Here is a 20,966-nt window from a genome sequence, read left to right as displayed (position 1 = left end):
GAAGACAAATAAACATACAGTGCGACGCAACTTGAAGAATAATATTGAAACGTCCAAGAATTTACAAAAAAAAAAAGAGATTGAATCGTCGTGACGGTACATCACAGTCGCCGTAGGCATCGAAGTCTCTATAGCGAAATTATTTTTGAACAGTTCTGATAGCGTCCTCGCAACAATGGTTGCTAGTGTGCTGTCAAATGCTCCAATGCTGCGGCCTAAAGCTCATGGCACGGTGCGAAAACATGCTCATAGCGAAAGCAAAACATTGTGCGCAGACATGCATGCAGACATGCAGTCAGTCGCTGCGAACCCGTGCAATCGCTGCATTGAGGCTTCACTATTATGCCCCATTTGGTTATACAGAACGCCCACTATAAGAACATATTTCACATAGCTTACTCTCAGCGTTTGTCAACCTTTCACGCAAGAAGCCGGTTCGGCAGACTACATCGCGGCGATCGCGCGCATTGGCGTTCACTGTATGTATTCGGTAACGAGATAGCATCTGTAAACGATTCTGTGCTTTCAGTTTGCCGCCATTATTATATTGACAGTCACAAAACTTCCTTCGTTTTGAGAGTACCTACATAAATGTCCAGGAGGGCTGCCGCATGGCGTTTTTATTGAGCGCCATAAGCGAAACCTATGAGGATCGCGCCACGTGATCCCTCATACTACGCAAGGGAGGCGCTTCCAACAGATGGCGACTCTGTAACTCCTCGCCCCCAATACTAAAGTGACTGTCCATTCTGATGTTTCTGGCAGTGTTAATTTAATGCACACAAAACTGTAGTCAGTGACAGCCCACCCTAACCGCATTCCAAGTTGAAGAGCATTTGTATAGATTCACTAGCCAATTAGTTTTGCTCAGATCCATGATGTCATGGTGAAGAACTTTCAACATTGGCATCAGTTGCGAGCTATGTTTTGGAGTGGGGAAACAGAGAAGACAAACGCCGCTTTCTTTTTTTTTTTCATGATGCTAGCCATGCAGCATAGATGCTTCTTAAAAGTATGAGACAAAGCTTGCACTGAACTTGCAGGTTGGTACAGAGTATATGCTATGTTCGGAAGGCGATTATTCTTTATTAATGTTTAGTTTTTAAAAGCCTCTTATTGGTGAACTTCTCGGACGTGGCACAGAAGTATACATGTGCAGTTTTTCTACAAGACATGGTCATGTATGTTCCCTGTAAAAATTTCAGACCTTTTCTAGCAAAATTAAACGAAGTACTCTAGTGGGAAGTATTCTTCCCACTGCCCAATAGGTACATGGAAGAAAAAAAAAAATATATATATATATATATATATATATATATATATATATATATATATCTTTTTTTTCCGCAGTCAACTTCTATTGATTTTATATTTACGGGACTGACAAAATTGATGGAATTATCTGGCAGGCCGAATTAAAACCGTAAAAGCATCTGAACACACCTTCTAAGCATGGGTTAGACTTAATTGTATGTTTTGGAGTCTGAATTAAGGCACTGTTACAAATGCGGGTGGAACCTGGAAACAAAACAACACATTGGAGTAGTTTCAAAGTTATTCACATTTTAATTTAAGAGCACGTAGAGGAACGGAGTGGCTAATTGCGCGTTGTGCTGACAATGTTTACACTCCACTAATGGCAGTCTAACTTTGCACAGTACTAGTCTGTGTGGGCACAGAATGCCTATGGCATCTGTCCAGCATCCGCTCCGATGCTGCACAATGCATCCACTGCAGGTACAACCATGAAATGCTCTTGTAGCATTACGAGTTGCATGACCAGACGAAAAGTATTGAAGGACCCTGCTAAAGGCACAAAAGCGATTTTGGTTTCATATGTGATTGTATCATCATCATCAGCCTGGTTACGCTCACTGCAGGGCAAAGGCCTCTCCCATACTTCTCCAACAACTCCGGTCATGTACTAATTGTGGCCATGCCGTCCCTGCAAACTTCTTAATCTCATCCGCCCACCTAACTTTCTGCCGCCCCCTGCTACGCTTCCCTTCCCTTGGAATCCAGTCCGTAACCCTTAATGACCATCGGTTATCTTCCCTCCTCATTACATGTCCTGCCCATGCCCATTTTTTTTTCTTGATTTCGACTAAAATATCATTAAGTCGCATTTGTTCCCTCACCCAATCTGCTCTTTTCTTATCCCTTAACGTTACACCTATCGTTCTTTTTTCCATAGCTCGTTGCATATTCCTCAATTTAAGTAGAACCCTTTTCGTAAGCCTCCAGGTTTCTGCCCCGTAAGTGAGTACTGGTAAGACACAGCTGTTATATACTTTTCTCTTGAGGGATAATGGCAACCTGCTGTTCATGATCTGAGAATGCCTGTCAAACGCACCCCAGCCCATTCTTATTCTTCTGATTATTTCCGTCTCATGATCCGGATCCGCCGTCACTACCTGCCCTAAGTAGATGTATTCCCTTACGACTTCCAGTGCCTCGCTGCCTATTGTAAACTGCTGTTCTCTTCCGAGACTGTTAAACATTACTTTAGTTTTCTGCAGATTAATTTTTAGACCCACTCTTCTGCTTTGCCTCTCCAGGTCAGTGAGCATGCATTGCAGTTGGTCCCCTGAGTTACTAAGCAAGGCAATATCATCAGCGAATCGCAAGTTACTAAGGTATTCTCCATGAACTTTTATCCCCAATTCTTCCCAATCCAGGTCTCTGAATACCTCCTGTAAACACGCTGTGAATAGCATTGGAGAGATCGTATCTCCCTGCCTGACGCCTTTCTTTATTGGGATTTTGTTGCTTTCTTTATGGAGGACTACGGTGGCTGTGGAGCCGCTTTAGATATCTTTCAGTATTTTTACATACGGCTCGTCTACACCCTGATTCCGTAATGCCTCCATGACTGCTGAGCCTTCGACAGAATCAAACGCTTTCTCGTAATCAATGAAAGCTATATATAAGGGTTGGTTATATTCCGCACATCTCTCTATCACCTGATTGATAGTGTGAATATGATCTATTGTTGAGTAGCCTTTACGGAATCTTGCTGGTCCTTTGCTTGACAGAAGTCTAAGGTGTTCCTCATTCTATTTGCGATTACCTTAGCAAATAGTTTGTAGGCAACGGACAGTAAGCTGATCGGTCTATAATTTTTCAAGTCTTTGGCGTCCCCTTTCTTATGGATTAGGATTATGTTAGCAGTCTTCCAAGATTACGGTACGCTCGAGGTCATAAGGCATTGCGTATACAGGGTGGCCAGTTTCTCTAGAACAATCTGCCCACCATCCTTCAACAAATCTGCTGTTACCTGATCCTCCCCAGCTGCCTTCCCCCTTTGCATATCTCCCAAGGCTTTCTTTTACTTCTTCCGGCGTTACCTTTGGGATTTCAAATTCCTCTAGACTATTTTCTCTTCCATTATCGTCGTGGGTGCCACTGGTACTGTATAAATCTCTATAGAACTCCTCAGCCACTTGAACTATCTCATCCATATTAGTAATGATATTGCTGGCTTTGTCTCCTAATGCATACATCTGATTCTTGCCATTTCCTAGTTTCTTCTTCACTGTTTTTAGGCTTCCTCCGTTCCTGAGAGCATGTTCAATTCTATCCATATTATACTTCCTTATGTCAGCTGTCTTACGCTTGTTAACTTCGAAAGTTCTGCCAGTTCTATTCTAGCTGTAGGGTTCATACATTGGCATTTCTTGATCAGATCTTTCGTCTCCTGCGATAGTTTACTGGTATCCTGCCTAACGGAGTTACCACCGACTTCCATTGCACACTCCTTAATGATGCCCACAAGATTGTCGTTCATTGCTTCAACACTAAGGTCCTCTTCCTGAGTTAAAGCCGAATACCTGTTCTGTAGCTTGATCTGGAATTCCTCTATTTTCCCTCTTACCGCTAACTCATTGATCAGCTTCTTATGTACCAGTTTCTTCCGTTCCCTCCTCAGGTCTAGGCTAGGTCAACAGGCAGGCAATTTACAGAGCACTTGGAATAAAAAAATTATTAAATTATGGGGTTTTACGTGCCAAAACCCCTTTCTGATTATGAGGCACACCATAGTGGAGGACTCCGGAAATTTAGACCACCTGGGGTTCTTTAACGTGCACCTAAATCTAAGTACATGGGTGTTTTCGCATTTCGCCCCCATCGAAATGCGGCCGCCGTGGCCGGCATTCGGTCCCGCGACCTTGTGCTCAGCAGCCCAACACCATAGCCATTGAGCAACCACGGCGGGTCACTTGGAAAAAGGTGCGCATTAGAATCAAGTAAAAATGCTAATAATTTATTATGAGCTCCCATCTTTGCTTTAAAACCTGCCAAAACTACGCCAGAAGCAGCCTTTTTGGCAAGAGATAACATGTCCGACACTTTCGCCATCACCTAGGTGCCACCAAGACGGACTACGCTGCTAGTGGGGTCACAATTAAGGTAACCATTGGGGTCAACATTGTGGTCAGGTGCATGCTGACCAGTCAAGCTTGAAATAGGCAGTGGAGGCCAACTTCAGGATCGAAATAAAGAAAGTTTGGGCTGACATAATTGTATGGGTGCCAGGTAGGGCCTTCAGTCGGGATCTAACTAACTGGAAAATTGAATCAACCTAAGCTGATTTAACTGAAGTCTACCGTGTTACTCCAAAAACTATGGAACACTTGGTTGCCTTTCTAAGTGCAAAAAGAAGGAGTAAAATCTTAAACTATCCTTCACTTTCCATCAAACTGCCTGAAGCAGGAGTCAGCACCACGTACACAGCACAGTCCTGGCAAATGGTCAGCATCCGCTTCCACGCTACTTTTATGCTGCAGTGCTGGTACATATTCACAGCACAGGCTCACAGGAAATGTGTTAAAAATTGTGCTATTTTGTTGCCGAGAAAATTGTTTCAAAGCTTTTACGCACCTTTTGAAACCGCAACTCATGCGAAATTATCAAGCAGACAGCATCACCGAGATTGGCTCAAAGTGCGGGAAACACTATAAATCTGCCTTTGTGGCAACAGAAATTACAAGAGCATTATTATTGCTTTTACAAAATTTCTGTAAGCTGGCGACAGATTCCTGTGGCGGGATTAATGCTTCCAACAGACTTGTTACATATATATAGCAGTTTGGAAGTATACTATCACCAACCCATGAAAGGGTTAATAAAGATACGCAGTGAAATGAGGTGAGTACAACAAATTTTTTTTCCCCTTTCTTCAAACAGACTCACCTCATTGGGAAGAGAATGACATAGCGCAGCAGACAGCCAATGCACCATATGACGGTCAACCGAAAACTGAAGCAAAAGGAAGAACACCATATTTAAAGTTACAAAAGCTTAGGCAAAAAATTCCAGGCAGAAGTTCTATTAGTGATACCACCTTTAGAAAGCAATGTGCCCAAAATCATAAAGTAACTGTTGTGATATTAATAAACGTAACTGTACAAATATAAAATAGGGTAACTATATCTGCTAATACATCACCTTATTCACCTTGAAGTTTCAAGATTATTTCTAGAAATGCTTATACTAGCTGCCACAGCACTCTTCACAAGCCCTGCCTTTCATGCACAAACACCACCCAGAAAAACATTCCTAAAAGTGAAAGTAAACCTACAAGACTAAAGATACTGCTAATCATGATTACAGACACAGCTTGTTAAATGGTTGTTCAAGAAGAATAAAGCATAATTCATATACATAAACCAAAGGTAAATATGTGTAGAACACAACACAAAGCTAACCTGACAAATGTATAGTTTTTGTTGGTCCTTGTCAGCAAATTCCAGGAAGCCAGCTCTTCAGTAGCAAACCGCTTGGTCACCACATCATCAATGATAGCCTGGCAACAAAGCGCACATTTTTAGAACACATGATAGTTGTAATCAGAAACCAAGTCACACCTCAACACCTTTCTTGATGAAGTATGTGATGTCACCGAGGTGGTATTCCTTGAGTGGGATGTTGATAATTGGCTGCTCAGCTCCAACAATAACATCGTCCCTCGTGATCACTGCAGGCAGTATGCAAAGGTAAAGTACCCGAAATTGCAACAGCAGTGCTCTCACCTGAAGTAGTGCTGTTTGTCTGTTCAGAATCCAAATCTGCGAGATCCTCTGCACTTTCTTCTCGTTTAAGGCGTTGCCGATTGGCTCGCTCAATTTTTATTCGGCCATACTGCAAGGAAAGCAAAAGAACAAGAGGTCCTTTAGTAATTTTAGGATTACCCACTGTGATATTTCAGTGCCTACCTGACAGTGAGGTCGTTTGTTTGAAATGTGCAACATATTATGCACATCACTTTGTTGTCATGGATTTGTACATTTGAGTAAACATTGGCATTTGTTTGTGCATTCTGATATTTTTTGTTTGTGCTCATATGCTTGTAATGTTTGACCTTTTTTCTAAAAATGATTTATTTGTATAGGGGAGGCAAGAGCCCATCAAGCTCGAAACCTAGCTCTTTCTCTCTGCCTCCCACATCCTTGGAATGGAAAATAAAGGCATTATTATAATAGATTCTTGCCCATGGTAGCTACACTTAAAAAACGCACACACACCTGTGTGCTCAGCAGACATAAATTATGCTGCACTTTAGAGAGCCAACGTGGATGAAATTATTCTACTCTCCTCAACTGCAGCACCCCTTGTAGCACAACTATAGCTTTAGCATGACAAACGGTTTGTTTTTTGCTGCCACAAGATCACTAGGACTCTGGCCATGTAATGGCCCAACAAGAGTTGTGCACAAGCTATGCAATGTGTGCCTGCATGAAATGTAGATGGCAAGCAGCAGGTTAGTTAGACACCCCTTTCCCACTACGGCCTCTACTAAAACAATAACGCTAAAATGTATACATACCGACCGAAACTCTAAAAAAAAAAAAAAACTGAAAAATTACATTTGCATAAATGTAATGTTGTGTAAAACCGCACAAAAGCAAGTTGGGACAGGAGGAGGGTCCTACCCACATGGCTCCAAAGCCAGTGCCTCTTCACCTGCTCTGTTTCAGAACTTTTCCAAACTTTTGACCTATATATCAGACACCCTAAGTCTTAATTGCACTAGAATTGAGTTCAATCAGATTGACTGACAATGGCCTTCTGCATCATGCAATGTAACATCATTCAACAGTTGTGAATGCTAAATGCAAACAGTCAGTAAGAAAAACAGCAACAAAGTTTGCTTTCAAATATTTCCATACTTATGAAGTGTAAGGAATGGTTTTAAAGTGTTACTTTCCTTTTTTTATTCAGAGGGATTGAGAGGAGGAATAAAACAGTTAAAAGTAGGGGTGTGCCAATATTCTAAATTTCAAATATGAGTCTAATAGTTCCTGCTGCACAATTCATATTCAATTAGAGAATTCACTATTCGAAATTTTCAAATATGCAATTACATTGAATATATGAAATAAAAACATTTACTGGAGTCTCAAGGTAGACAGAGCAATGAATGTAAAATACGTTAGAAATGTTTCTGCTGCAGGATAGCTGTGTGTGTTATGCAGGGGCACCAGTTCCTGAGTGAGCGCTAGGGGCAGGTAGCTCCTGCTCAATAATTTCCAGACAATGAATAAGAATGGCTCACTTTTAGGCACCAAACACACGAATTTGCTTCATTTTGATTTTTGGTGAGGCTCACCATGCTTTGCAAGAATGTGTGGTGCTGTAGCATCGGACTAATAAAAATGATATTAAATTCTGAAGTTTCAAGTATGAAAACCAGAATCTCATCATCACACTGAAGTGGGGACCTTTATCGAAATGTGGCTGCCACAGCCATGATCGAACCTGCAACCTCAAGCTGAGCAGCGTAACCGTAACACTTAACTCGTTTTGTTGCACACAACACTGTACGGCATCTGGTGTCATGCTGTTTCTCAGTTTCATTACAGTCATTGCCATGGTGGCCCATGTAACTGAAAGCATTTTTTTGTTATTTACAAGCTCCTCAATTATCCAGACATATGACTGTGAATGATATTACATGCATTTGTAAATCTATATGAGCCAAGACTGGGATAATGCAAAACTACTCCAATTTGTTTTTATTCTAAATCCGCCATTAGCCTTCCGTGATAGGACAAAATGGCTTTGGCCTGTGCCATTTTGACCTATCATGGAGGGCTAATGGCAGATTTGGAATAAAAACAGATTCTGCACAAACTTTAAATTTTATGTTATCCAGAAATTAGAAAATATTCTATTTAGTAGTCTTTCTCTTGAAGAGTCATAAAATTTGATCAGGAAATTTCAACAAACACCCTTAATAACAGATTCTGCACAAGATTTAAATTTCATGTTATCCAGAAATTAGAAAAGATTCTATTTCTGGTGGTCGTTTTTCTTGAATATTCACATACAATTTGATTAGGAAATTTCACTATTGTAACACCCTTGACAAAAGATAACCCAATATCTTGTTGGAAAGAAGGGGTAACACAGTTCTTAGCTGTCTTTTGTGCTAATGTCTGAGGCCAAATAATATGCTGGGCCAACACTTTCTAGTTAGTTTGCCAATACACTACTTGCCACAGGTGAAAATATCTGCAATAGTTTATATCAAGCTGCACCAGGTTTACTATTTTAATGCTTAGGCAATGTAGCGCTCAGTGAAATGTCTGAATCTACACAATAGTACTGGTTTTACATCAGAGCAGCTAAAAAATGCAACAGCTGCCATAACCTCAGCTTGAAGTTACACCAACAGACCCCCATTGAAACTACAGGGAATCTGAACTGGCAGTGGCAGTTCAGCATCTTACTGTTATTGCACAAGTACATGGATATAATGAACTTACTGCAGTATGTTTTATGCTCTCCCCAATATTTCTTTTATTGCATCTGCCTACAGATGGGGCTACTATGTTCAGACCGCTTTCGAAATAACAGCGTCAGCTGTCACTAGAGGATGATAATTGCTTTCTATAAGGCTTACGTTCATGCTATACAGTACCAATGGGCTAACTCTGGTATGCTTGATACACAGTGCTTACATTTACCGTTGTCAAGCAGAAAGTAAGTGACCTGAAACAAATGCATTCAGCTAAGCGCTCACAATATACAAACATGACACACTATCATAAGAACTTTTGGCAGACACATTAGAATTACAGACACTCATAAACATGCAACAGGCACAGGAGTTTGATTGCATATTCACCGCAGGTTGCTATTTAACAAATTATATCTGCTCAGTAAACCGAGCTTTTCTCCGCTCAATCATGTCCAAGTGTACACATTTTTGTACAGTATCGTCGTCCTTTTGCACTGCTAATCTCGAGGGGCTCTTACGATACCAGCGTCTTCATTACGAAATAAATTTTGTTACGTATAAACCGCCGGCGACGCATACGATCGCCAGCCGACAGACCACGCATTGATAAGCAGAAGTACGGAGCATGGTGCGACCTATCGCTCAGTGCACAGGCCACTCGCTATAACCTCGCTTCTTGTTTCTCACTTTAGTGGGCGCAGACGCAACCGGTGCGCAGCACCGCTTCCTGCGAGAACTATAACGACTTGCAGATTAATTAATAGTTGAGGCGCGCGTACTCAGCAACAAGCCGGTGGAAACACATCCACCAATACTGAATTTCGTTCCCTACTGGAATTGTCACCACTCCGTTAGGTTGGCCAAATGTCTGGAGATGCAGCCGCGAGCGTATAAATAGCTGTAGAAGTGCCAGAAACGCAACTTCTCACAGAAGTAACAGTTCTCACACTGCGCAGTTCTACCAGCCAGTGGTAAATACACGAGTGTGCGGTAAACTAGTTAAATATAGCGCAAGACACACTAACAAAACGCGAAGTACCGTTATAACGTGTCTCGCCACAGTATCTCGAAGAGTTCACGTACACCTTTGATGAGCGAGACAGGTTAGCTAGTTGCGATAAGCAGAGCACATGTTACTACCAGGTCAGTAGTGTGTGCCGACCGGCGAACAGTCCGAAAAATACAGCGAACAGCAAACCCGGGCAAGCCTAAAGGCTCTAAGCAGACTAGAGATACAGCAAGGCAGTGAAAAATGCGCTAACGAAACTTGCAAACTTACCTCAAACAGTTTCAGGAGACACCTTATGTACTGCTTTCTTATCCCAAGGCTGGTGTTTGTTACTGATAAAAAAAATAACAGGAGCAACACGGAGGACGTGCAGGTGACAAACAACTGAAAAGGATGTGACAAATGCCATAATATTGTCGAGATCGCGCGAGACATAAATATCATCGCCATTCAATTTGCCGATGTGTTGCCTTCTCTTGCCTATCCCCCCACGGCTCCCTCAGACGTGCGTGCTTGGTGCTGTTGATGCGATACACCGCGGTTGCGGCAGTTGTGCGCTCTTCGATCCCAAGACTGTAGTCGAGATGAGCCACAAAATAGTAACAAAAACAAATAATTAATCTTTCAATTATATAATATTCCAATCGTATTTGTAGTCATCTAAATAACTTAATCCTATTTTTTCTCAACAAAATATTTAATAATTTTAGCCGTTTTGCAGCGCCACTGTAAGAAAATTTTGATATGCTCGCGAGCTAGCCCTTTGCGCTCTCAGGCTTTTCTCCATCGGTCGGGCCCGGTTTTTAAGTCCGTCTTCGTCAAAAACTTTCCGGTGAATTGAGCTGTCTATTTCAAGCAAAGAAAAGATGGTTGAGTTAGCCCCTCCAGTTTCTGTGTCACCTTTCATCAGGGTAATTACTTCTTTTGCCGTAAACTAACCGTGTTTAAGACCGTGTAAGCATGCCTTCAGGACATCAGAGGTCAAACGATAGGTCTCTTTCTACTGATTGATGATGTGACTTCTAAGCTCGCACACCAAAAAAAAATGAATGTGAATTGAATGTGTGAAAATGAATGTGAAGATCACCCCGATGCCTTTCACGTTTGATGCAGCGTTAGTTTCGCCAGTTATGCATTTGTAAATGTTGCTTTCTGTAGGTGTCGGCGTAAGTCCATGAGCTCATGGGCTCATAGCTCGCATAAGCAAGCTTATGTATTTTAGGTTTATGTGCTTATGTCTTGTTGCTTTCTAAAATGTATAGTGTGGGTGTGTGTTGCCTTGCTATGTTCAAAGTGTCCGCTGAAAAGTCGAATGTTTTCGTTTGTGTCTATGTATGAACAGTACATCTTGAAAAACGTAGCAGAAGTCTGATAAATGTGACCGTTCATGTGAAGCAGTGTGTACGTAATTGTTGAGCTGCACATGTCGCTTACTTATTTTTGTTCCTTTGCAGGCCTGCCGGTGGGGTTTCCTAACCGCTGGAATTTTTTATGGAGCCTTTAACTACAGTGAGTTTACCTCGTGGAGTCCAGTGCACTTTGTCCAAAGTCATTTATTTGATACTGCCCCTACCGCTGTGGCTCTTGCAAGGACCTCTGCATTTCTGTTCGTTCTGTAGTCTTGTAGTCTTTACCGGTGTTGTTCGCAATACCACATTTATTGCATGAATTGAATGCACCACTCCCGTTTTTACATTTAGCGTCATCGTCTGCCTATTCATTAGATGTACATAATTTTCGTAGAAAAATGCATTCAGTGGCTGGTTGCATTACATTCAAGCGGAAAAGTGAAATATTTTATTTTGCAGACTGTCCCCCTCCCAGTTTCCTGTAGCCTGTACAACACATTTCAAATGCGTGCCAGTTTTCTTTAAAAGTTTAGTTTTGCTGAAATTTTTATCTTACTACCAGCCTTCATTTGATGATTATACTGTTCCACTATTGGTGACAAAGCTGTTTGTTAGAGCCATGGCAGGTTCTCATTCAGTGCTTATCTATTGGGGAATGTTTAATCAAGACTGAATCAGTGTGAATACTTTCCAACACAGTCTTGCAAAGTATTCATTTGTATTAATAGCTTACTTTGAACAAGTTGACAGTATCATTGTGATAGCTGTCGCCAAGTCATTTGTAATGCCCTGGTTACATGGAGCACTTGAAGTTGTGATTAATATTGATAGGGCTCAATCAACTGTGTGTGGTGCTTTGAACATCTGTTGATCATTTGCATTGACGTTGGTAAACTAAGCTACAGCCACAGCAGGGAACTCGTGAAATACCTTGTTAGTTCAATAGACAGCAGTATGTATAAAAAAATTGCACTGGGTGCAGTGGAGCCTAAAAGCTGTGCATCATTCCTGCTTAGAGTGCAGGAAATGTGCATGCAAGGCATTTGTCATTTTTGTCACATCACAAGAAAAATGTAGGGGTCGGTCCTTTGGTACAGGCATAAACCATGGAGGCACATGGCTTGTGCTGCAGTCTCTGCCAACTGCAGGTGCTGGCAAGAACAGCTCTTTTTACTTCTCAATAAGCTAGAAGGTTTATGAACTACTTGATGCATCTTGATTTCATTTAGAAAACTCTCATACAGGGCATGGTGCCTTCTTGGCATTGCACTACAATTCTCAGCCCTGTCATTTATTATAAATCATTTAAGAATATACAAGTCAATATTGACAAGTTTGCATGGTCATACCATTTAAGCCGATAAACGATTTGTGGTATGTGTAATGTTTAAAAGAATTTGAAAGTCCCTTTGAATTTTCCTGACTTATGTTTATTTAAAATGCTTATACAACTTCTATGCAATGTCTGTTCAACTACAAGGGCAAATCAGAAAGTTTTTGCCTCTATCTTTTATTAGCCAAAGTAAGGTACATACAGGTAATTACAAATATGTACTATTCTACATGCCTTACACTATTTTTCCACATAATCCCCACACCAGTTCAGACATTTATCCCATCGCAGCACTCAATTTGAGGTGCCCCTGTGGCAGCTGACTGTGGAACCACCGTCGAACTGCTGTCTTGGCTTCATGGCCTTTTGTGAACTTTCAACACCACCACCTCACACTTCTCAAAGCTAGACACATTTCCCATATGTGGGATGCATTTCTCATGCCGCGGAGCTTCTGGCAGATAAGGCCAGGACGTTCCAAGAATGGTCCACTGCTGGGAATGGATATGTTGACTTCGCATTCACAGCCGTAATTTGGCAAAAAAAATATAGGGACAAGAATTTTCTGATTTGCCTTTGTATGTACAGCTTCTGCTTCTATACAGTCTTAGCCGAATTCTTTTATTCACCAGTTCCTTCTTGAATTTTCACACAGGAATACACTGCAATTGTTTTTGCTTTTGTTTTCTTTAGGAGGGGGGGGGTGGCATAACAAAATAAACAACCTAACCATCACCAGAAATGCACTCTAGCCTGCTTTCCTGCATGTAACATTTGACTGCATAAATGTGTACACTCAAATGCCTTTATAACAACGTGCTCGAGACCTCCAAAATCCTTTGTTATACGGGCTGCTTTGTTGTAAAGGTCGCATACCATACTGCTCGCTGTAGCGCAGGCTATGCATGTCCAATAAAAGAAAACCTTATTTCACATAAAATCAATACAGGCTGTAAAATAACTGGATAATTATTTGGACACATTTTGTCTAACAGACTCTGACTGCATCCAAACCTTAATTATTGCCCCTAGGGGTTCACAGTATGCTCCACAGTGCAAGGCAGGAGCTAGCAAAGTAAAGTGAAGTGGATCGTCGACTGCTGCTATCGCCTCCCTTGCTGTCAAAATTCTTGGTTCACTTACAGGAGTTTTGCCACTGTTGCCTCCATTGACATTTGGGTCCTTTCCACCTTAGATGGCTCAGGGCTGGAAGTGCTGCGCCAGTTGTGCCATCTTATGCAAAACCATCGAGCTGTGCCTACCTGCGCCAAAACACTAATTTCAATTGAAGTTGGCAAATTTAGCAGGATATACATGTTCAGTTGTAACCACGCAGCCATAAACATGCGTTGGCCAGCCCTTAGCTCTGCAGTCCAAGCCTAAGCAATCCGTTTCAGCGTCGGCATCCTTTGAGTGTGGGTGTGTTTGGTGGCATAATTGTAGTTAGGCCACAAGAAATTGAAAACCGTTTTGTGATGATTTGAACTGGCACTCATTTCGTGGGGCACTCGGGAGGGAGAGCTGCATTGAATGTATAAGGTTGTACAGCCTGCTCAGCTTGTAGCTCATCAGTTTTATAATTTTAGTGTTTGATTTTACGTGCTGCTGGTACATCTGCATCGATTAATTGTGAACGCTGTGCATGTGACGTTCTAAATCTATTTCGCACGTGCACAATGTCCGGTTACCAGGATAATAGTGTGGCACGCCGACAAACAACCTTCTTGCTTTCATAAAACTTCTTGGTCACAAATATCCAATGGCAACCGTAATCATCACTCAAATTTGCACGCAGGCTGCACTATTTTCCGCCAAGCCACACCACACAAAATCAGGCTCTTGCCACCGTAGAATGCAAACCAAAGAAGTTTCATATTCAGTCAACCTTAGTGGCCGAATTGCGGTCATAATTAAACGTTTGGCGAAACTGCAAACCTCCGAAATTGTGTTCGTGACGACAATGTTCACGATGCGACGAACACAGATTGAGTTTACAAATTTTAATGAACCATCATTCGGTGCACAAAATATCAGATGCCATTTTACATTGACTTTATGGTGCCTGTGACAGAACCATGAATAAGCCCGAATCGAGCTTATTCAAAATAGTGGTCGATTATGCAAACCGCAAAACCAGTGAATGTTTTTATCCCTTTGTTTTCAAAAATATCTGGGAGCTTTTTCTCGGCAAGTGATGTGAAATATTGGCAAACATGCAATGACCAGTGTGTCACTTCACATTTATTCTTCTGTATTCTACTATCTTGACTGAAACCAGCTGTGACCGTGACATCACTTGTGCACGCCAAAGGTTGCATTAATCTTTATGCAGTCCTCATCAAATAGGGACACTGGGAACAAGGGGCCGTGATTTTTTCTCGCTGCATCAGCAGTTTTTTGCGTGCATCTTCAGTCCCTATTGAATGTGAAGTAATGAGCTCTAGTGACATTGGAAAGCAAACCATTACAAGACCGTGACCCGCATTTGCGTGTTCGTAATATACAAGATGCACTGATGACAATGTTTACATCTGAGACCACTTATATTACTAGTGCGGGGACATGTAACATGGATTAAAAAAAATAATTCGCAGGCTATTTCTTTTTTTTGTTGAAAAAAGGACAACACGAGACCTAGGTTGCTATATACGCTGTAATCGGTCATTTCTTGGCATATTCCACAACATTTGCATGGGGAACTTATTAATAAGTAAGGTAATAAATGTTAGCGCTGTCCTGTGTCCCTGTCATTTTGAATTGGACTAAAGGCTTTGCGACTATGAGTAAACCATACCCACTAGCCCAAGAATCATCCTTAATAAATGTTAGTTCATGAAAATAAATATTAGTTGCTTGTTCACACTGAAAAAAAAAAAACTCAACTAGCTATAAAACAAGCCTCTCAGTGCTGTTCACGAAAAACCCTCAGTTATATTTTCTTGGCCACATTTAGTTAGCACATCTGGTGTGTAATTGGTTTCTGAGAAACCTGTATAGGCTTCCTTTGTAGCTTCATGCTGCAGTCAGGTGGATGACAATTATTTCCTATCATAAACTTTGCTCACCTTGCAGGCTTCTGCAGAACTGATCTTTTGTAACCTTGTAGTATTCTGCAAATTTATGCGAGGAACACAATTTCTTCACATGCCTGTATTTCTCTCATATTGACGTTTATCAAGCTGCTCCAAAATGTATAATTCGTGTTACAAACCTGTTTCAAACTGCAAAATTTGCTGCTCCCAGAGCTGCTCCAAAACTTCCTTGGCCACTTCCATCCCTGATGGCTTTGAAGATGATGTTGGTAATCAGTTATGATTACACCTTCATGTCATCAACTGCGATGCATTCATCAGTTGTCACACCTGTTTATGCATTACCATAAGCAGCGTATGAGTTGAGTGATCCTTGGAGCAGTGCAGCAGGACTACTAGTAATATCGGCATGCTTGCCAAGTGCGTCGCTAGCACTGCCATTAGCGCTAGAGCAGAGCAGACCTCGGTGAAGTCTGCGGAGGGTACTGGTGGTACCAATATAGGTGGCGTTCATTGTAGAGGGGCAAATCAGCCGCCATAGATGCCTGATTTCCTTTATTGTACAGGCAAATTCATTGTTGCCTTCGCAATATATACGAAAGATAGGAATTCAGCTGGGACATGATCAATCCCTCATTATATAGGTCATTTCACTGGAGAGGCATTTGACTCTACATGGCTTTTATATGTGGGTCTATATGTACATTGTAGAAGCAGGTCAAGTTTTCTTCAAAGGCATGTAACACTGTTTTCTTCCCGGCAGTGTCATCTTTTGATGTTTTCGAAAGTGCAAATATATGCCTACAACAGCGTTTATGGAATTCGTTGGTTCCCCCTCTCCCCTTGTAGGCTGCTTGTGTAAAGTTGCTGCTTTTAATCTGTGGCTGTGCTTTGTCGACTCCGTCAATCTTGCTAGGACATAAAAGTGCAACGCTAAATCCATTTCAACTGTTCAGGAGTCCGTTGGCATTTACTTAACTAGCAGAGACATGGAGACCAGGCATATTGATTTTCATGCCAAAGCCTCAGTGTTGGTACCTCAGTCTGATGTCATCAATTTCACTGTCTTCTTGCATTTTGGCCTAAAGTTTGGCGCAGGTAATGTTTTAAAATTTGCTAGGCTTACTTGGCTTCCTTAGAATGCAATGTACCAGGTCGTCAAGGTAAATCACAAAAATTTACTGTACAAAGAAGAACATCTAAAACAAAAGGGAGAGATCAATGTATATATTTGTACATTGTACAGAGTTAGAAAAAACCTTGTCAAATCAAGCTAGTCAGTGTAACCTCCATAAGCTGCCACAGCCTTCTCAAGCCTAGACCTGAAATGGCTCCAGGCATGGTTCACCTCCTTTCTGTCCAGGTTCACGATCGCCTGCTTTATGGATTCCTTCAGGGCATTCTTGGTATTGTGGTGTTTTGCACTGACCTTTGCCTCAACGACGCCCCACATGTAGCAGTCAAGCGGGTTGCAGTCTGGGCTGGAAGGGGGCTGCAATTTGTGCAACCAGTGGTAGGGCACGTTATTATAATGCCACTGTTGTCTTCCTTGCCTTGTGCGCCAGAGCTGAGTCCTACTGCAACACGTACTTTCTTCTAGCAGCCACCTTGTCCATTCAGGACTTCACAGCCATCTCCAACAAGTTGACATAGCTGTCCGAACTCGCCCTCAAATCATCCTTTAAACAATCGGGCGCCATGATGTCACCCTCAGTGCTCGCCACATTTAGCAGCATCACAGAGGCAGCAAATTTGGTGTGGATGGTGGTTGTTACGTCAGCCACATTCAGGCATATTTAGAGGTCATTTTGGCTGTTCACCGTCCTGTCTTAAAAGTTAAGTACATTTTGTCCAGAAAGAGCCTGAGAGAGCCAGCGCTAGTACGCTTCAGGTCGTTCAGGAGAGCCTGGGTGTTCACCTTCCTTTAGAGCTTGTTCTTCTCGGTTAACGTAGACAGGATTTCGAACTGTTCTTCAAACTAATTGACAGTTTCTTTTATGTTATTCTTCTAATGCTACAAGTGCTGTTTTATTAACCCTTGCATTCTTTTGTTACTTTTGTTTTTACCACTACTGCATGGTGCCATTCCTGTAACTTGCATAAGACTTTTTTCCCGTGTCATATCTCTTATTGAATAAAACTTGATTCTCTGCTGTCAAAGCATCTAATCTGCAATGTGGCCATTTCAGTTGATGGCTTGCAACTTTGAGAGCAATTTCTTGCTATTTTCCTTTACAGGGCGACTGTCTCGCAAGGAAACAAAGATTCGCGAGTATGAAGCCCAGCAGATGGAGATGCTCAAGGCCAAGAAAGAAGCAGAGAAAAAGAAACAACAAAGGGGTAACAACTTTCTTCTCTAAGCACCATGGAAACAGGGGGAATGTGACATATTGTGAACATTATCACGAATGAATGAAACACAGGGCCGAGTTTAATGCACCTCCTTCAAGTGATTTTATTCCTTTATCATCCACAGCTCATGGCTAACCAATCTTGGTGATAATCTAGGCAGGGTGGCACTTAAATTGCTGACAAAGCATGAAAAAGAAAAGAATTGGAAGAGAATCATTACATTATACCGACCCTCTACATACTTTAAGGAGCTTTAAACCACCTCTTGAACTTGGAACTTTTTGTATGTAGAGCACAGAGCTGTGAATGTTGTTGCCAGGTTTAGTAGTGGGATGAGCAGCTATCAAGCAGCATCACATAAAGATAGCTCCCCTTGTTCTCGAAGATAGGGTTTCTCCTCTCTAGTTTTAGAGCTGCTCGCCGACTGCCAGCAGACGCCATGTATCAGCAGCCCATAGACATCGTGCATTGGGTGATCATTTTAGACCACAGATCACTCGCACGCACATTCTTCCAGATCTGTCAAGGATAATGCAAAAATGGTGGTCATTGATGCGTTTGCCCGTCCTATTGCCACTTTGTCACTCTCAAGCATCTTTGTCCGAGGTCCATCTTGAAAGTGTACTAGTATAAGCGTGCCTTGTAGAGAAAAGAAAAAAAAAAGCGTGATAGACGGGATATAGCTACTGGCACCAAGCTAAGGGAAGTGGATGAGCTGAAGGTGAACGGGAATGTAAACATTGCACTCCTGATATCTTCAAAAAAGGGAGAAAATTGTCATCTGACTGTAGCACCATGCTACAAAAGAAACCCATACAGGTTTCTTAGAAAGCTTCACAGTTCAAGGAAAATTCATCTTGGTTCAGGATGACAAATTTTTTTCCCTCCATAAACTTTCTCCATCTTACGGGCTTCCGCAGAGCTGATTTGCCTGATATCCCTGTTTATGTTAGGTTCTTTTCAGAAATTCAATTAGGAATATATTTCTTCAATGGTGCCACACTCATTCCGTGTGTCACTCAGGATTGAGAAAAGGTGTTCAAGGCTCCTTTAAGTTTTCAGAAAACTGATGCACCAAGAAATGTGAATTTATTCACTGCCTTAGCATGCAGCTGAAAGTCGGGATATATGCTGCAGTCCTGTGTATGCAAACGATGCTTACACTCAAACCCAGGCTATGTGCTCAGGATGCTAAATAATTCAGTTCCTTTCATAAGTTGCATGGTACATGCTTTCAGGAATGATAACCAGACCAGTGTCATGTGCACCCTCATGTAACTTGGTGACACTGGGCATATTTAATAGATTTAAAGCCTCGCAGTATATTGCTACTCCATGTAAAATGTACCTGAGCTTGTTTTTTCCTGCTGTTAGCTGTAGTTGCATGTTTTATCATTAGGGCCTCTGCATTTGTATTTTGTATGCTCTGCTTTCTTGAATTGGCATTTTCCACAAAGAAATGGCACCACCACAGTGATAGCTGAAAACTGCCTTGTGTGCTCATTGCAAAGGCACTACATGAACTCTTGCCATTTTACACTCCGGGTGCTGTGGAAAGTGTGATCATCTTTTTGACAGATGAGATAGTAATGGTTGGTACAGGTAAATGCCATGAAATATGGGTACATGTACCGTGCCTCTTTAACCACATGTAATAAGGCGGGGCATTCTGAGTTCTTGTGTGTCAAAGACGAAATGCAAAAAAAAATATATAGGGAAACTTATGGGACAGACCTGAGCTGAAAATGAACAAACCACGGGTCTGCTTCACTCCACTTTAAGAATGTTTACTCTCTTTTGTTGAGTTTGTTGCACCCAATATGCACTTCATGTGAGCACCATTTGCACCCTGCCAAATGGCTGGTTGACAGTCTGCTCTGCCCTTGCTGCAGTAGGAAGGTAGCCATCATTCTTTGGTGTTGTTTTTTCCAGAGGAAATGATCACTCTGGCGAAAGACGTTGGTGTTCCAGTCCCTCCCAACTTCTGAGAAGTGTGTGGCCTACATTCTCGGGTACCCATAGTTGTGTCATACTGAAGCATTAAAAACTGTTTTATTTAGACTGCTGCGTTACCACTCTTCATTGACTTTTTGGAGTGCCGTTATTGTGTGAAATGCACTCTCCTTCCTTAGTGCCATCTCTGACTTGTCCGTTTGAGTACTCCTCACAGTTGGATGGTAATTTTATCCACAATGTATCCAAAACAGCTATAATGGCTTTTGTACTGAATCCAGATATGCACGTATCTGGCAAGCTGAGGGACTGTTCTTGCACAGACAGATCCACCATCTTTTGAAAATAGTCAAAGCAGCTATTCACCCATAGCAAAAGCTGCGCTGCTATGTACATACTGCATTCACTGCTGTCACTACTGACCTTTCTGTGTCTGCATTGAAATTTTACTTGGTGTAGGAAATTTACACATTCATGCTGATACAAATAGTGGGTTGCATGACTGAATGATTTGAAGTTTGTCGCCAATTCCTTAACGCATTTCACCCCTTGCAGTAACAAAATAATTTTGTGAGAAATTCGCAGGGAAAGTTCTTTATTTACTTGAATAAAACCGCTTGTTTTCTCTTCATGCCCATAATGGCCAGTGTAGGGAAGTCTGCTTAGATTCAAAGCAAAATGTTGCGAAAACTAGGCAAAATATGTAGTTTTTGCACTAATGAAATTTGGAAATAAACAATCCTAAGCATTTAAAGTGCAGAAAAAAATGTATGGCTGATAAGATGAACTGCTACTCAACATCACCAGATTCCGTAATGGTCATTCGTTCTGTCGCTATACGTGGAACCCGCCGACGTGGCTTAGCGGCTATGGTGTTGCGCTGCTAAGCACGAAGTTGTGGGATCAAATCCCAGCCACGGCAGCTACATTTCGATCGGGGCAAAATGCAAAAATGCTCATGTCCCTCGCATTATGGGCACATTAAAGAACCCCAGATGGTCGAAGTTAATCGAGAGTCGCACAGCGTGCCTTATAATCAGATCGTGGTTTTATCACATCAAACCCCAGAATTCATATTTTCTTTTTTTTAATATGTGTAGCCGTTCATGCTGTCATCCAAGATTCTAGCATTGTTGCTGTCCTCTAAAAAATTTTCATTTTCTTTCAAGCCTGTTTGCAGAGCTACCACATCAGC

At 41.8% G+C, this 20,966-nt stretch overlaps 2 protein-coding genes across 2 annotated transcripts in view; one reads left to right on the top strand and one right to left on the bottom strand.

Annotated features, from left to right (window-relative positions):
• Nucleotides 1-10,302, bottom strand: part of Gpat4 (Glycerol-3-phosphate acyltransferase 4) — a 33,851-nt gene extending 23,549 nt beyond the window's left edge. Inside the window, exons 1-5 of the mRNA XM_065431094.1 lie at nt 10,023-10,302; nt 6,033-6,141; nt 5,868-5,977; nt 5,709-5,806; nt 5,194-5,259 (exon numbers count right to left, since the gene is read on the bottom strand). Coding sequence (XP_065287166.1) covers nt 5,194-5,259; nt 5,709-5,806; nt 5,868-5,977; nt 6,033-6,141; nt 10,023-10,202 — 563 coding nt within the window. The 5' untranslated portion in view covers nt 10,203-10,302. The remainder of the gene's footprint in view (nt 1-5,193; nt 5,260-5,708; nt 5,807-5,867; nt 5,978-6,032; nt 6,142-10,022) is intronic.
• A 203-nt stretch (nt 10,303-10,505) lies between these two features.
• ATPsynE (ATP synthase, subunit E) lies at nt 10,506-19,879 on the top strand. Its single transcript, XM_065431136.1, has 4 exons — nt 10,506-10,663; nt 11,207-11,261; nt 17,705-17,806; nt 19,751-19,879. The coding sequence occupies exons 1-4, from the start codon at nt 10,619-10,621 to the stop codon at nt 19,804-19,806; spliced, it is 258 nt and encodes an 85-aa protein (XP_065287208.1). The 5' UTR covers nt 10,506-10,618; the 3' UTR covers nt 19,807-19,879.
• Nucleotides 19,880-20,966: the final 1,087 nt, after the last annotated feature.

The sequence above is a fragment of the Dermacentor albipictus genome, chromosome 1, assembly GCF_038994185.2.
Source record: "Dermacentor albipictus isolate Rhodes 1998 colony chromosome 1, USDA_Dalb.pri_finalv2, whole genome shotgun sequence".
NCBI classification, from domain to species: domain Eukaryota; kingdom Metazoa; phylum Arthropoda; class Arachnida; order Ixodida; family Ixodidae; genus Dermacentor; species Dermacentor albipictus.
The sequence above is the reverse complement of the archived record's forward strand: the minus strand, read 5'-3'. Positions and strand labels throughout refer to the sequence as shown.